The sequence below is a fragment of the Oncorhynchus mykiss genome, chromosome 2 (genome assembly GCF_013265735.2).
Source record: "Oncorhynchus mykiss isolate Arlee chromosome 2, USDA_OmykA_1.1, whole genome shotgun sequence".
In the NCBI taxonomy this organism is placed as follows: domain Eukaryota; kingdom Metazoa; phylum Chordata; class Actinopteri; order Salmoniformes; family Salmonidae; genus Oncorhynchus; species Oncorhynchus mykiss.
The window spans coordinates 86,937,721-86,953,728 of NC_048566.1; the positions used below are offsets into that span (position 1 = coordinate 86,937,721).

At 44.1% G+C, this 16,008-nt stretch overlaps 1 protein-coding gene across 6 annotated transcripts in view; it reads right to left on the minus strand.

Moving 5' to 3' along the window:
- Positions 1-574: 574 nt before the first annotated feature.
- LOC110498693 (aryl hydrocarbon receptor nuclear translocator-like protein 1) overlaps positions 575-16,008 on the minus strand; it is a 29,211-nt gene continuing 13,777 nt past the window's right edge. For all 6 annotated transcript variants that reach the window (XM_021575344.2, XM_021575334.2, XM_021575336.2 and 3 more), the window contains 18 exons: positions 8,138-8,195; positions 7,843-7,990; positions 7,510-7,530; positions 7,299-7,334; positions 6,260-6,298; positions 5,825-5,982; positions 5,641-5,720; positions 5,467-5,559; positions 5,234-5,351; positions 4,652-4,801; positions 3,715-3,973; positions 3,170-3,276; positions 2,908-3,058; positions 2,642-2,727; positions 2,274-2,382; positions 1,893-1,980; positions 1,599-1,695; positions 575-1,424 (listed from right to left, as the gene is read on the minus strand). In XM_021575344.2, the coding sequence (XP_021431019.2) occupies positions 1,267-1,424; positions 1,599-1,695; positions 1,893-1,980; positions 2,274-2,382; positions 2,642-2,727; positions 2,908-3,058; positions 3,170-3,276; positions 3,715-3,973; positions 4,652-4,801; positions 5,234-5,351; positions 5,467-5,559; positions 5,641-5,720; positions 5,825-5,982; positions 6,260-6,298; positions 7,299-7,334; positions 7,510-7,530; positions 7,843-7,990; positions 8,138-8,150 (1,911 nt within the window). In that variant the 5' untranslated portion in view covers positions 8,151-8,195 and the 3' untranslated portion in view covers positions 575-1,266. The remainder of the gene's footprint in view (positions 1,425-1,598; positions 1,696-1,892; positions 1,981-2,273; positions 2,383-2,641; positions 2,728-2,907; positions 3,059-3,169; positions 3,277-3,714; positions 3,974-4,651; positions 4,802-5,233; positions 5,352-5,466; positions 5,560-5,640; positions 5,721-5,824; positions 5,983-6,259; positions 6,299-7,298; positions 7,335-7,509; positions 7,531-7,842; positions 7,991-8,137; positions 8,196-16,008) is intronic.

The following is a 16,008-nucleotide window of genomic DNA, read 5'->3' on the forward strand; positions in this document are numbered from 1 at the left end:
ACAGGCCGAAATGTCAGGCGAACTTTCTTAACAGCTCTTACACTAAAAGGGTATTATCATTTTCACAGTATTCCAACCTATATAAAACACATCACATTTGACTGCACTGGGCCTTTAAGTAGTCAACAGCTACTGTGGTGATGGTCAGCAGCTGCTGGATGTCAAGGTATCTAGCAGTGGGGACCGGTATTGCTTACACGTTGCATGAGCATCAAGCAAAACATACCTTTATTGAATGCAAGGTTCTCTAATAATTCTCAATGTAGGAAAATGTGTCCTGTCCTCAAAAGCCAGATTCCTTAATTTTAAGGCTGTAACATATTCCTCATTGATTTAAAACCAGTAACTGTTATATTGCTCTTTTAATATTCACATTTTCAAATATGACCTAAAATCCTTGTGTGAGGATGTTATTAACTGGCTTCCATTAGCTCAGTTTGTTTTTCCAGGCGTTTCTCCTCACCACCACATTAGCAATGCAGTCCTGTTATCTCTGACTGACTGAATTTCTGCCACTGGATGGCAACATGATAAAAATATCCCAGCGTTGCACCAATAGGCTCAATGGAGGAAATCTGTGAAATAAATTAATTTAATTGCTTCCGTTACATGCAATTCCCTGAATGATTCACTCACCCACCCTTGGATTCATGTTCAGAATGCTTCTGGTAGTATGAGAGTGACATTTGAACATTGTAAATATGGATACAATTTATTCATTAGCGTCAATAACATACTGCATCAAATTCTGTTTATAGCTCAAAGTCTTCTGGAAAGAGATACAAAACAAACTTTTAATAAAAAATATTTAACTGCTGATACAATTAATATTTCACTGCGGATACAATACACACACCATATATTTTGCATAAAGTATTTTGTACATTATACTATTTAAAGACATTTTCAAATGGGGTTATCCAACAAGGAAAACCAATGTGTACTGTAGTGTAAAAACATCCAAACACAAACAGGTTTTCAATAGAAATCCCTGGTAGGATAATGCAGGAAAATAGCCATTGAAAAATGCTGAATTATCCTGTGGTGAAGAATGTCCAGCAGCAAGCTAAGGAGGGCACATACAGGTATACTTTGAAATGACCTGTCTCAGTCCCAACATGGAGGTCTCGGCTCCAATAAGTCCCACAGTGCCATGGTTCCTGATGATGCCACTGCATCATCAATTCAGGGTTTTGACATAGTTCTGTGGGACTTAGCCCAAGAGTTCCAACAGTCCTGCTATGCCTCGTTCCTCTTGGGCCGTCATCACAAGGGCCAGGGTAAGTCACTAAAGTCCACGGGGCCCCCAAGGCCTGCGTCAGCCTCCAGGAGACTCATGATCACAGCCATGGCTGCCTCATCGTTACTGGGGCTGCTGGAGCCTGGCTCGTCCATGATGTCAATGCTGAGATGAGAGTTGTCACCTACAGGGGTGGTGAGGGAAAACACTGTAGTCAGTTACATGACTGGTTTTTGATACTGTACAGTTTAGATTTTCCCTGCACAAATACTACACATCACTTGAAATGGGGAGGATTCCGTGTTTGTAATATTAGTGTTTGGAACATTTGTTGAAAATTGTGGGCATGGTTACTTACTCATAATGGACTGGTTGGAGTATGGGTATCCAATGGAGTCAGGTCCTCCTGGTAGTGTTCCTGCCGACGGAAGGTCTGGTGTCCCACCATTTTGAATCTGCAAGAACAAAATAGGTCAGTGCAGGTCTAGATGTAAGACCAGCTTTCAGCCACAGGACAGATGCCTGACTTCAAGTACCCAACAGACAATAGTGGATCAGCACAACATCCAATCAGCGATGCGAGCAAGGTATCAATTTCTTGTGCCAGACAGTTCTATTGGAGGTTCTTATTGTGAGTCTCCCTTAGACTCACCCTCTTGCTCCCTGGAGAGCAGTCTGGAGGGGGGGTGCTGATGTTCAGGGGGCTGGAGCCACAGCTAGAGGGTGTTGAGCCTCTGGTCCTGTTAGAGAGAAGAATAGACAATACCGTTACACCAGGGTTCTGTGAGATAATCATCTAAAACACCTTCAGCTCCAGGTAATTCATCACAGCTGACGTAGCCTAACTGAACAGATTCATTTGCAAGCCTGTACATTTTTGATGAAGGGTGTATCGATACCTGAGAGCAGGGAGACGAGTAGAGAAAAGTTATAACCGAACGAGAGGCTTTATGGTCTCTGTTGTTTTAAAATGGTTCTGCAACTATTAAGAAGGCATCATCCATTTTCTGCCTAAACTCTCTCCATTTCTCACCTCTGAATCTCCATCACCTCCTCTGCGATCATACGGCCGATCTTGCCGGCACCTGCCCGTGTTCCGCCAGGGATGCCTGGCACCGTCTGAATAGCCCGTCTCCCTCCACCTGCAATCACACATATGACAATCACATTGCCTGCTCCTGGACTGACTGAGAACATTGCATTTTCACATTTGGTCCAATGCTTCTATACCGAGTCTTGTTGCGAGATCTCAACGGATGCTTTAGAATTTTGAAACACAGACACTATATTATCAAAAAGAAAGCTATTCATTATAGTTGTATGTTGGTGTACAGAGAGAATCAGCTGACATCTCCTTCATATGTAGAAAAGCATGCTTTCTTTTACAACATTCAATTTCACCTTCTGACGTCAGCACACTGTCCATAGAGGCTGTGGGGGAAGCAGCAGACTGAGGATAGGGGTCTGCACCGTCTAGCATACTGCATCTAGAGGAGCATTCAGACAGCAACATCAGGACCAGTGTTTCAAGCGCTAAAACAGTACATCCACTGAATAAACACTACCAGTTAGCTCTACAACAATCAATGAAGCACCACTTCAAATATCTACAGTATTCCTTCCCATGTAAACTTCATAGCTAGGATAGAGAGAGAAGGGCGACTTACGAGACCACTGTGTTTGTGGAGACAATGTACTCCACCTCTTTTGTCCAGGGATTCATGAAACTAAACCAGCAGCTTCTCAGCGTGATGAAGGAGCCATCTTTAATCTTGAACTTGTAACAGTTTGTGTTGATCTTTTCTCTCATTTGCAGCACTGTGAAACAAGATACCCCGGATGTAAGTTCAGAAAACAAAATGTGGTGACTAAATATAGTAAGATGTAAATCACAAAGAAATGTGTCGTATGGGATCAACTGTCCGGCACCTTGTCTGTGACATTCTGCCAGGTGGCCAATATCATCCTGATGAAAATACTCGTAGAAGGAGGTGCCTAGAAGCTCCTGGGGTAAGTACGCAAGAATGGCTGTGGCCCTGAATAGAGAAGATAGATAAGAAACTCTGTGCTTTTCTAATTGTTTTTGACAAGTCTTTAAAAGTGTCACCGGAGCGTTTTCTATGAACATGAATCAGTTCACTGACATTTTTATGAAAGTTTGATTACCCTTCATCATGAGTAATAATGGCCTGTGAGGTGTCAAGCTGTTAGCAGGAGATTAATTCATCAAATATAGTGAGGCTGAACCTCCCTTGACAAGCCCATGTCGGTAGGCTGGTGTAGATGGGCTATTTTGGGTGAACGGTGGTTGAAGATGAGAATTTACATATGATTTGTTGCCTCTTCAAGTATTAGTTTAAACCATACTTCTAAAATGTGTGTTTCATTGGCCAACTTGATGAATGACTAGCACACATATAATCATAAACCAAAAATGTCATAGTAAAATTAAGGCATACGCTTTATCATCGTACCTCTGGTCAACAAAGACGAACTTCCCGTCGATGGCGTGGCGGGAGACGTATTCGGTGGGTTTGACGCGGATGTCCTCATGGGAGGGCTGGGGTATGATGTGGGGGTGCAGCCGGCCGATGGCCACCAGGCAGCTGAGGTTACAGCCCTCGTTGTCGGGCTCGTTGTCGGGCTCGTTGTCATCGTCCAAACCCATCTTGCTGGGCGGCCAGCTCTTCAGGTAGCCAGTACTGTGGATCGTGCAGAAGCTCTTGCGGTCAGCTGAAGGTAAAAAATAACCATTATAAAAAGATTTCCTCCCACACAATGGTAAGTTATCCATCGGTTTACATCGGTGGGCCATGACTTAAGGTCAAGCGTTAAATGACTGATTTAATGAGAAAACCACAAGTTAAGCAAACAAGTAATACTAGCCTGTATCTGAATCAACGGTCAATCAAAGAGAGAACGTTTTCCTAGATAAAATATTCATTAGCACTAGAATATTCAGCGAGAGCTCAACTGGAGATTTGCATTCTGTTTTGCATGACCTACGCAGCTTTTCTTACTAAATGGTTTTAAATCGCAGCACATCAATATTTCTTGCCTGCACTACGGCCTTTTCCCCCCTTCCTATTGTGTTATTGACTATGTTTATTTATTCCATGTGTAACTCAGTGTTGTTGTTTGTGTCGCACTGCTTTGCTTTATCTTGGCCAGGTCGCAGTTGTAAATGAGAACTTGTTCTCAACTAGCCTACCTGGTTAAATAAAGGTGAAATAAAATAAAATAATATTTAGTTCAACAATAAGCATATTGTTTAGCCATTTGGTACACAGTAGCATACATCCTGTGCTCTCATTGTAATGCTAGCATGATGCTAATGATCGGTGATGCCAGGTTTCTGAGTAAACAAAATAAAGATAGCAGGGAAGGAGGCCTAGATCTTGAGATAGGAACCTTTCTTTTTTGAGCAGGTGGAGGGGAAGTCCTTGTCCTCCGTTTTGACGTAGGGCCGGTTACATTTCATACGGCAGAAGAAAGAACGTCTGGCTCCGGAGCACAGTCTAGACGGCCCAGGGGTAATGTCAGTCTTCACTGGCAGGCCAGCTGGGGGAGAACAATCAAATCGTATAAGACCACTGCTCAACATTGTGGGCTAATCATCCACAATAGCTTTAGAAATAACTTGCATACAATGTTAAAAGCATTCTACTCTTATAAGGTACATGGTCTATACATTTACGGTGCAACATAAATCATGCTGTTTACACACATAATATAGCAGGTAAACTGCCAGTATTTTGGCAACCGGCATCAAATCACATTGTATTGGTCATATACACATATTTAGAAGATGTTATTGCGGGTGTAGCGAAATGCTTGTGTTCCTAGCGCTAACAGTGCAGTAGTATCTAAAAACAATTCACAATATTATTACCATAAGGCACAAAGCAGTATTTACATTCAGTATCTACTAAGACATGAAGCATTAATAATGTATTTAAGACCCCCCCCCCCCCCCCCCAGGAGGGAGTTTACTTTTGGCGTCGATGAGTCGCTCCCGGGGTGCTGTATCCGATGACGACAGTTGCTCCTTGACTTTGGCGATGTCTTTAGGATGCAGGTAATCAAACAGACTCTGGCCAATTAGGTCATTCTGGGGAGAGAGGGATTGACTGGAAATTAACATTTGTGAGCTCAGATATGGTCTGACATAGTACAACGGCGAATATAGTATAACAGTAGGACATTGGACGGGAATGTAGACGTACCTGGCTATAGTTGAGGATCTTGTAAACAGACTCAGAGACGAAGAGGATCTTCCCACGATCGCATCCGACGACGAACAGAAAGCCATCAGCAGCCTAAAATAATGAGGTTTTTGTCATCAGGCTTACCCAGAGAGCAACTTAGCAGAGAGGAGTTAGAGGAGTGCTTGAACATACCCTCAATATTAAGTGCTTCAATTCATCATCGGACAGGAAAGACGGCTTGTAGTTCGCCTCTGTGTATGGGTTCGCTGCGCCTGTACAGAAACAGAAAAAGTAGTATTTTAATTATTTAATGATCAAGTTACAACCTCTTTGATGTCCAATGATAATTTGCCTGCCGTCTTTGTCTGCATCTCACCTCGTAATGTCTTCATATGCTGAACAGCCATGCGTAGAACTGTGAGTTTGTCCAGCTTGCGGGACATAGCGTTGCAAGTAGGCACTAGCGCTGCCAGCTCGTCTATAAAGCTGTTCATCTTGTCTCTGCGCCTCTTCTCAATCTGACTGTGTGCCTCCCTATTGGCAGAGTAGCAGAAAGCAAACTGTTAGAACTCCCAGTCCTTCTGTTACACAGTGCAATCTATAGACTATATAAAGTGCCTATTCATCGATGGGACACGAGGCTTTCTCTGTCTAATTAAAAAGGAGCATTTAATTCACCCTGGAAAGAGAGATTCTAATATATTTTATCCTGGAGTTTAACCACGTGCCAGGTCAGTGGAAACACTATGCATATTCATTGCCGACAGAGACTTAAGTGAAACATTAGGAATTCGGGAATGAGTCTGGGTACCTGGCATTTTTGATCCGCCCCTGATGATCACCACAATCCCTGGAGGAAGGAAAAAAAGGAGAGACGTTTTAGTAGGAAACGTATCCCTTCGCCACTGTTCCACACAGGTTATGTAATGGTACATACACTGAGTGGAGTGTACAAAACATTAGGAACACCTGCTTTTTCCATGACATAATGACCAGTTGAAAGCTATAGCCCTTATTGATGTCAATTGTTAAATCCACTTCAAAATCAGTGTAGAGGAAGGGGAGGAGACAGGTTAAAGAAGGATTTTTAAGCCTTGAGACAATTGACACATTGATTGTGTCTGTGTGCCATTCAGAAGGGGAATGGGCCAGACAAAATATTTAAGTGCCTTTGAACAGGGTACAGTATGCACCAGTTTGAGTGGGTCAAGAACTGCAAAGCTGCTGGGGTTTTCCATACTCAACAGTTTCCTGTGTGTATCAAGAATGGTCCACCACCCAAAGGTGGTCCAGCCAAAGACAACTGTGGGAAGCATTGGAGTCAACATGGGGCAGCATCCCTGTGGAACACTTGACACCTCTCCCGAGTTGCGCAGCTGTCTAAGGCACTGCATCTCAGTGCTAGAGGCTTCACAACAGACCCTGGTTCGATCCCAGGCTGTATGACAACCGGCCGTGATCGGGAGTCCCATAGGGTGGCGCACAATTGGCCCAGCATCATCTGGGTTAGGGGAGGGTTTGACCGGGGTAAAATAAGAATTTGTTCTTAACTGACTTGCCTAGTTAAATAAATACAAATAAATAAAAAACCTTGTATGACCCGGCAAACGGAGGCTGTTCTGAGAGTAAAAGGAGGTGCAACTCAATATTAGGAAGGTGTTTCTAATGTTTTCTACACCGTGTATATAACCCTCACCTATGAAAATAGATGAACACCTACTCAATTTTGCAGTGAAACCACTATCTTAACCCAACATCCGTCTCCCCTGTACAATTTATAACCAATAACATGGCAAAACTAAGCTTTTCTTTATACTGTAATTCATGCTTTTTGCTGCCAAAACTCTTACCTAAGCTTATCCTTGTCTGTATCCATACTGCTCTCGCTGTGGAAGATAATCAGAGGCCATTAGTTTTACTGAACCACGTTAGATTAAGAATAATGTTTAACAGTTTCCTACTATCCATTTTCACTACACTATTCAGTGTCCCCCCTCAACAAAAATAAGGTAAGCCTAACAGACAAAAGGTTAAAAAAAATTGAAACCGTTTCTTACTTACTCAAAAGAAAATCCATCAATTCTGTAAAGAAAAAAAGAACGCATGAATCATTGTTGTCAGATGACTGTGGATCAGTAACAGATGGCAGGAAAATGACTGTACTTACAAATGAGTCAATATAGCACAATACCATTTTTTTTAAAGGGTATTGCAGGATGTGCAAATTTCCCCATAACTATGGCTAGCAAAGTCGGAGCGTTAATTACTACATCTTAACTGTAAAACTCAGTGAACCCATCATCTTCAGCACCGACTGGTGGGAGGATGGGGGGAGACTAAGGTGACTGAGTGCAAGGCCACAATGATTTGACGATGGTTACAGTAGGTGCTTACTGGTAGTCGGAGGTGCTGCCCTTCCTCTTGCGGGTGTAGTCCATGCCTTGGGTGTTGATGGAGCTGCTGATCAGCTCGGTGGAGCTGGGGGACATGAACTCATTCATCGTAGAGGTAATGTCCATTCTTTGGTCTGCCATTAGATAATCTGAAACAGAAACATGAATTAGAGCTAGACAGTAAATCTCAAGCTATACAGTTTACTTTGTACTTTGACCTATTTGGAGAAAGGATCATTCAAATGTATTCAGGAAAAATTCCTGAGAAAGCAAGGCACAAAATGAGTCTCGCTCACCACAAATGTTCATTACAGCTTCTGGAATTTTCTTCCATCCATTTGCAATTGCTCTGCTCTGGAGGGGAAAATGTATTACGTTCATTCAAAATCAGAACACTGAATCTTTGGACATTTAATTTCTTCACAAAAACACAATTAAGTCAAGTTTGCTCTCTTTCTGAGAATAAAGACAGAGTGGGAATTTCATAGTGTGCACTTGCCCCACCCACATGATTGTCAAGTCTGCTACAGACTAGAGACTGGTTGCCAGGATACCTCAGGAAAACATGCCATTTAGGACATGTCTGGATTACTAATTGATCTTGCAGGAATAGGAATGGACAGGAAGGACAATTCTCACTGCATCAAAAAAATGCAGTATCGCCTCATTATCAAACAGGGGCCTTAAAAATGGGTCATACTGCGTCAAATGCACGTTATACCATACCTTGCCCAACTGGCATTTTTTCAATACATCAGTGGCACTTACGCAATTCTACCATAAAAGTGCTGAGTCAGTAAAGAGCAGACAGAAGCCCAGCCACAGGCCAGGGTTATAGATGTTTTTGCTGACAACGTCACAAACATTATGCGCACGCATCAATGGGGCAGAAGTCTATGAGTTGTGATTCTGGATCGCCAGGTAGCTACCGACAATGACAAGAAACCTCTATGTGGGGTATTGCAAGTGACTCGATTCAGCTAATTTCATCTTGTTCTTGATACCATGTCTTGTTTTGAGGCGTTTTGACTGATTTCATGTCAATGCGAATATGGCAAAAATTCACTAGCTAGCTAACAAACTACTAATGACATATTTGAGAGACAACAAATGCTCATTATGCAAACGTATTTATGTTTTCATTCAACACTGGATATTAAATATAGTTTACATGTTGTAAAAAATCTAAGCCAACCCTGTCTGTTTTGCCACAGCTGCTAAAACAACCAACCCATCTATTAGCCTACCTACATTCATACTAGGCTGCCTCATGTCAAGTTCAAATGTATCTTAAGGACAGTGTGCAATCTTCTCATCCCTGTCAGTCAGGTTATCTAAGTAAGAATGAGTCTTGTTGGGCAGTGAGTTCCAAGCCTCTCTTATATTGAGTAGGGTGTCCAATCAAAAACACATCTTTTGACCAATTGGTAAAATAGTGTTAAATGTGTAGATAGCTAATCCTCAAAGAAAACCAATGGTCCAAACTTCATGTCTATCATAATCCTTTCAAAAGTAACTGGAATTTTTACCCTTGTAGGATGGCCAAAATTAGGGTGACTAAATCAATGGAGTCCAGAGGAAAAGAGTGGTAAAACATAAGGAAAAATGCACAGCATTGTGTTAGCTAGGCTGGATGCTGTGAGAGAATGAACAGGCTCATTTCCATTTGGACTCGTCTACTTTCTTTTCGAATCCCCAGGACATTAAACAATAGAGTTAAGATAGCTTTCAATTGAGACGTAGTATTTTCATATTTTAGTGTACACTTTTCATTAGGGATGTGCATCTTTCCCTTGCAAGCAAATTCAATGCGCGCGCATCTGGATACATGGGCTCCAATACGTTTTAGTTTGAAACAACTCAGCAATTTGGTTTGATTAGAGAACGAATTGATGCAAAACGAAAAATTTGTTGCATAAACATTTGCTGCATAAACACTAGGGCTGAGTCGTCTGTTCTTTTCTAGTTGCACCATTGTTCTTACACAATATAATCATATACAATTTCAGTAGCATGTCTTAAACTGATTGACATCCCCACAGCCTCCACAATGGATCAGTCCACTCAGCGCGAATAAGACAGGTGTATTGTACTTTTTTTTTGCTACTCGACCAACCACCTATCAACCAAACAATCAACTAAATAGGGTCAGCCCCAGTAAGCACATTCATTTTCCATTCTAAATTAAAAATCTGCTACTGACAGAGCTCATGAGCTGGATCGGTCTGAACTGACTTCTGTGTGTGTGTGTGTGTGTATAAAAACTATGTCCAATGCATTGAAGGTCCCCAAGAACACAGTGGCCATCATGCTTAAATGGAAGAAGTTTGGAACCACCAAGACCCTTCCTAGAGCTGGCCGCCAAACTGAGCAATCGGGGAAGAAGGGCCGTGGTCAGGGAGGTGACCAAGAAGCCGATGGTCACTCTGACAGAGCTCTAGCATTCCTCTGTGGAGATGGGAGAAGCTTCCAGAAGGACAACCATCTCTAAAGCACTCTACCATAAAGGCCTTATTGGTGCAGTGGCCAGACAGAAGCCAATCCTCAGTAAAATGCCCAGGGTAGCCCACTTGGAGTTTGCCAAAAGGCACCTAATGACTCTCAGACCAGGGAAAACAAGATTCTCTGGTCTGATGAAGGTTGAACTCTTTGGCCTGAATGCAAAGTGTCACGTCTGGAGGAAACCTGGCACCATCCCAATGGTGAAGCAGAGATGTTTTTCAGCAGCAGAGACTAGTCAGGATCGAGGCAAAAATGAACATAGATGTCTCAGAATGTCCTTGAGTGGCCCAGCCAAAGCCCGGACTTGAACCCGATCAAACATCTCTGGAGAGACCTGAAAATAGCTGGTGCAGCAACGCTCCCCAGTCAACCTGAGAGCTTGAAAGTATCTGCAGAGAAGAATTGGAGAAACTCCCTAAATACAGGTGTGTCAAGCATGTAGAGTCATACCCAAGAAGACTCGAGGCTGTAATTGCTCCCAAAGGTGCTTCAACAAAAGTACTAAGTAAAGGGTCTGAATACTGATGTAAATGTGATATTTCAGTTTTATTTTTAATGAAATTGTTAGACTCCTACTTTTCATATTAATGCAAAATTGTATTTTTCAAAATTTCTCACAAAAACAAGCCTCTCTCTGAAATGTCAAAGGAGCACTTTACATTTAATTCAGCTTGTGTCATGCGAATTTTGCGAACCTCGGAAACTTTGAAGACGACCACCACAACAAACCCTAAAAGGTTGCGGTGAGAAGCTGCACCGCTCTGTCAACGGGCCTCGATGCTTATTATCAGACGTATTAGGTTACAAAAATCTGGATATAAATGTACTGTTAATGAAATGTTAGAGAGACAGCACTGAATGATTCAGAACATGAATAATCATATTTGTCTTGGTCCTCCAGGACACCTACAGCTCCCGATGTCACAGGAAGGCCAAAAAGATCAGCAAGGAAAACAACCACCCGAGCCACTCCCTGTTCATCCCGCTATCATCCAAAAGGAGAGGTCAGTAAAGGTGCATCAAAGCTGGGACCCAGAGACTGAAAAACAGCTTCTACCTCAAGGCCATCAGACTGATAAAACAGTAATCACAGAGTGGCTGCTGCCAACATACAGACTCAAATCTCTGGGCACTTTAATAAAGGTATCTTTATTAAATAGCCACTTTAATAATGTCTACATAACTCATCTAATGTACAGTCGTGGCCAAAAATTGAGAATGACACAAATGTTAATTTTCAAAGTCTGCTGCATCAGTTCTTCCAAGATGAGTTCTTCCAAGATGGCGTAGCAGTAGGACGTGTTGTCGTGTTCCTTGTATATATCGTTTGTTTTCGTTTCGTTTTCGTTTTTTTTCTTCACATATCTTTAAAACTTTTTGCTGAACCTCAACTTCTTCTAAATACTCTCCTGCAACCCGCCTCACCCAACGTAGCTTTTTTCCTAAAGTATTTATATTTACTTCGGATCTGGAACCCCTCAACTGAAGCTAGCCAACTAGCCAACTAACTACCAGCTTCAGCAAAACATTGCTAGCGGTCTTCAGCTAACCGGTCAGCTAACCGGTCATCAGCTAACCTTTAGCTCGGAAAGCTCTCGCCAGTTCGAACAACGCGTCTCTAACCAGAGCATAACGGACCTATCTTTTATTTTATTTTTCACCCCCGGATTCCCATCGCAAACGGAACATTTTGAGCTCCTGGGCTACAATATCCAGACCCACGACCGGTCCATTGATGTCACCGCATGAAGAGGAATAAACAAACTCCCCCCATCGCGACGTCCCCAAAGGCTAACTCTCTAGCCCTTGCTATCTCCTTGCTTGCAAATTCGGCCTGCTAACTGCTAGCTTGTTTAGCCCGGTCCGCTAACTGCTACCGTGTTTAGCACCGTCTACTAACTGTTAGCTTGTTAGCACAGGCCTGCTAACCATCTGAATCGCCGCGTCCCAAACACTCACTGAACCCATATTTACTTTCTATCCCTTTTCGATTTTTAATTTGTTTATACCTTCCGGTAACCTGCCTCACCCAATGTGATACGGAACCGCTATTATCTTTACATTTTTAGAACACACTCAAGAACCTTCAGAAGCTAACCAGCTAACTGGCTACAAGCTATTTAGTCATTGTTAGTTTTCTAACCTGGATAACACTCGCCAGTCCAGCTTCCCTGCCCCATCCACCGCTGCCCCTTGGACACTGATCACTTGGCTACATAGCTGATGCAGGCTGGACTGTCCATTAATTCACGGTAATCCATTCTGCTTGTTTATGTTTTATCTGTCGGCCCCAGCCGCACTTAGGCTCTGTGTGTAGTTAATCCGACCCTCTCTGCCTAATCTATCGCCATTCTACCTGCTGTTGTTGTGCTAGCTGATTAGCTGTTGTTGTCTCACCTACTGTTTTAGCTAGCTCTCCCAACTCAACACCTGTGATTACTGTATGCCTTGCTATATGTCTCTCTCAAATGTCAATATGCCTTGTATACTGTTGTGCAGGTTAGTTATCATTGTTTTAGTTTACAATGGAGCCCCTAGTTCCACTCTTTATACCCCTGATACCTCCTTTGTCCCACCCCCCACACATGCGGTGACCTCACCCATTACAACCAGCATGTCCAGAGATACAACCTCTCTCATCATCACCCAGTGCCTGGGCTTACCTCCGCTGTACCCGCACCCCACCATACCCCTGTTTGCGCATTATGCCCTGAATATATTCTACCATGCCCAGAAACCTGCTCCTCTTATTCTCTGTCCCCAACGCCCTAGGCGACCAGTTTTGATAGCCTTCAGCCGCACCCTCATACTACTCCTTCTCTGTTCCGCGGGTGATGTGGAGGTAAACCCAGGCCCTGCATGTCCCCAGGCACCCTCATTTGTTGACTTCTGTGATCGAAAAAGCCTTGGTTTCATGCATGTCAACATCAGAAGCCTCCTCCCTAAGTGTGTCTTACTCACTGCTCTAGCACACTCTGCTAACCCTGATGTCCTTGCCGTGTCTGAATCCTGGCTCAGGAAGGCCACCAAAAATTCTGAGATTTCCATACCCAACTATAACATCTTCCGTCAAGATAGAACTGCCAAAGGGGGAGGAGTTGCAGTCTACTGCAGAGATAGCCTGCAAAGTAATGTCATACTCTCCAGGTCCATACCCAAACAGTTTGAACTACTAATTTTGAAAATTACTCTCTCCAGAAATAAGTCTCTCACTGTTGCCGCCTGCTACCGACCCCCCTCAGCTCCCAGCTGTGCCCTGGACACCATTTGTGAATTGATCGCCCCCCATCTAGCTTCAGAGTTTGTTCTGTTAGGTGACCTAAACTGGGATATGCTTAACACCCCGGCAGTCCTACAATCTAAGCTAGATGCCCTCAATCTCACTCAAATCATCAAGGAACCCACCAGGTACAACCCTAACTCTGTAAACAAGGGCACCCTCATTGACGTCATCCTGACCAACTGGCCCTCCAAATACACCTCCGCTGTCTACAACCAGGATCTCAGCGATCACTGCCTCATTGCCTGTATCCGCTACGGAGCCGCAGTCAAACGACCACCCCTCATCACTGTCAAACGCTCCCTAAAACACTTCTGTGAGCAGGCCTTTCTAATCGACCTGGCCCGGGTATCCTGGAAGGACATTGACCTCATCCCGTCAGTTGAGGATGCCTGGTCTTTCTTTAAAAGTAACTTCCTCACCATTTTAGATAAGCATGCTCCGTTCAAAAAATGCAGAACTAAGAACAGATATAGCCCCTGGTTCACTCCAGACCTGACTGCCCTCGACCAGCACAAAAACATCCTGTGGCGGACTGCGCTAACATCGAATAGTCCCCGCGATATGCAACTGTTCAGGGAAGTCAGGAACCAATACACACAGTCAGTCAGGAAAGCTAAAGCCAACTTCTTCAGGCAGAAGTTTGCATCCTGTAGCTCCAACTCCAAAAAGTTCTGGGACACTGTGAAGTCCATGGAGAACAAGAGCACCTCCTCCCAGCTGCCCACTGCACTGAGACTAGGTAACATGGTCACCACCGATAAATCCATGATTATCGAAAACTTCAACAAGCATTTCTCAACGGCTGGCCATGCCTTCCGCCTGGCTACTCCAACCTCGGACAACAGCTCCCCCCCCCCCGCAGCTACTCGCCCAAGCCTCTCCAGGTTCTCCTTTACCCAAATCCAGATAGCAGATGTCCTGAAAGAGCTGCAAAACCTGGACCCGTACAAATCAGCTGGGCTGGACAATCTGGACCCTCTATTCCTGAAACTATCCGCCGCCATTGTCGCAACCCCTATTACCAGCCTGTTCAACCTCTCTTTCATATCGTCTGAGATCCCCAAGGATTGGAAAGCTGCCGCAGTCATCCCCCTCTTCAAAGGGGGCGACACCCTGGACCCAAACTGTTACAGACCTATATCCATCCTGCCCTGCCTATCTAAGGTCTTCGAAAGCCAAGTCAACAAACAGGTCACTGACCATCTTGAATCCCACCGTACCTTCTCCGCTGTGCAATCTGGTTTCCGAGCCGGTCACGGGTGTACCTCAGCCACGCTCAAGGTACTAAACGATATCATAACTGCCATCGATAAAAGACAGTACTGTGCAGCCGTCTTCATAGACCTTGCCAAGGCTTTCGACTCTGTCAATCACCGTATTCTTATCGGCAGACTCAGTAGCCTCGGTTTTTCGGATGACTGCCTTGCCTGGTTTACCAATTACTTTGCAGACAGAGTTCAGTGTGTCAAATCGGAGGGCATGCTGTCCGGTCCTCTGGCAGTCTCTATGGGGGTGCCACAGGGTTCAATTCTCGGGCCGACTCTTTTCTCTGTATATATCAATGATGTTTCTCATGCTGCGGGCGATTCCCTGATCCACCTCTACGCAGACGACACCATTCTATATACTTCCGGCCCGTCCTTGGACACTGTGCTATCTAACCTTCAAACGAGCTTCAATGCCATACAGCACTCCTTCCGTGGCCTCCAACTGCTCTTAAACGCTAGTAAAACCAAATGCATGCTTTTCAACCGTTCGCTGCCTGCACCCGCACGCCTGACCAGCATCACCACCCTGGATGGTTCCGACCTTGAATATGTGGACATCTATAAGTACCTAGGTGTCTGGCTAGACTCTAAACTCTCCTTCCAGACCCATATCAAACATCTCCAATCGAAAATCAAATCAAGAGTCGGCTTTCTATTCCGCAACAAAGCCTCCTTCACTCACGCCGCCAAACTTACCCTAGTAAAACTGACTATCCTACCGATCCTCGACTTCGGCGACGTCATCTACAAAATTGCTTCCAACACTCTACTCAGCAAACTGGATGCAGTTTATCACAGTGCCATCCGTTTTGTCACTAAAGCACCTTATACCACCCACCACTGCGACTTGTATGCTCTAGTCGGCTGGCCCTCGCTACATATTCGTCGCCAGACCCACTGGCTCCAGGTCATCTACAAGTCCATGCTAGGTAAAGCTCCGCCTTATCTCAGTTCACTGGTTACGATGGCAACACCCATCCGTAGCACGCGCTCCAGCAGGTGTATCTCACTGATCATCCCTAAAGCCAACACCTCATTTGGCCGCCTTTCGTTCCAGTTCTCTGCTGCCTGTGACTGGAACGAATTGCAAAAATCGCTGAAGTTGGAGACTTTT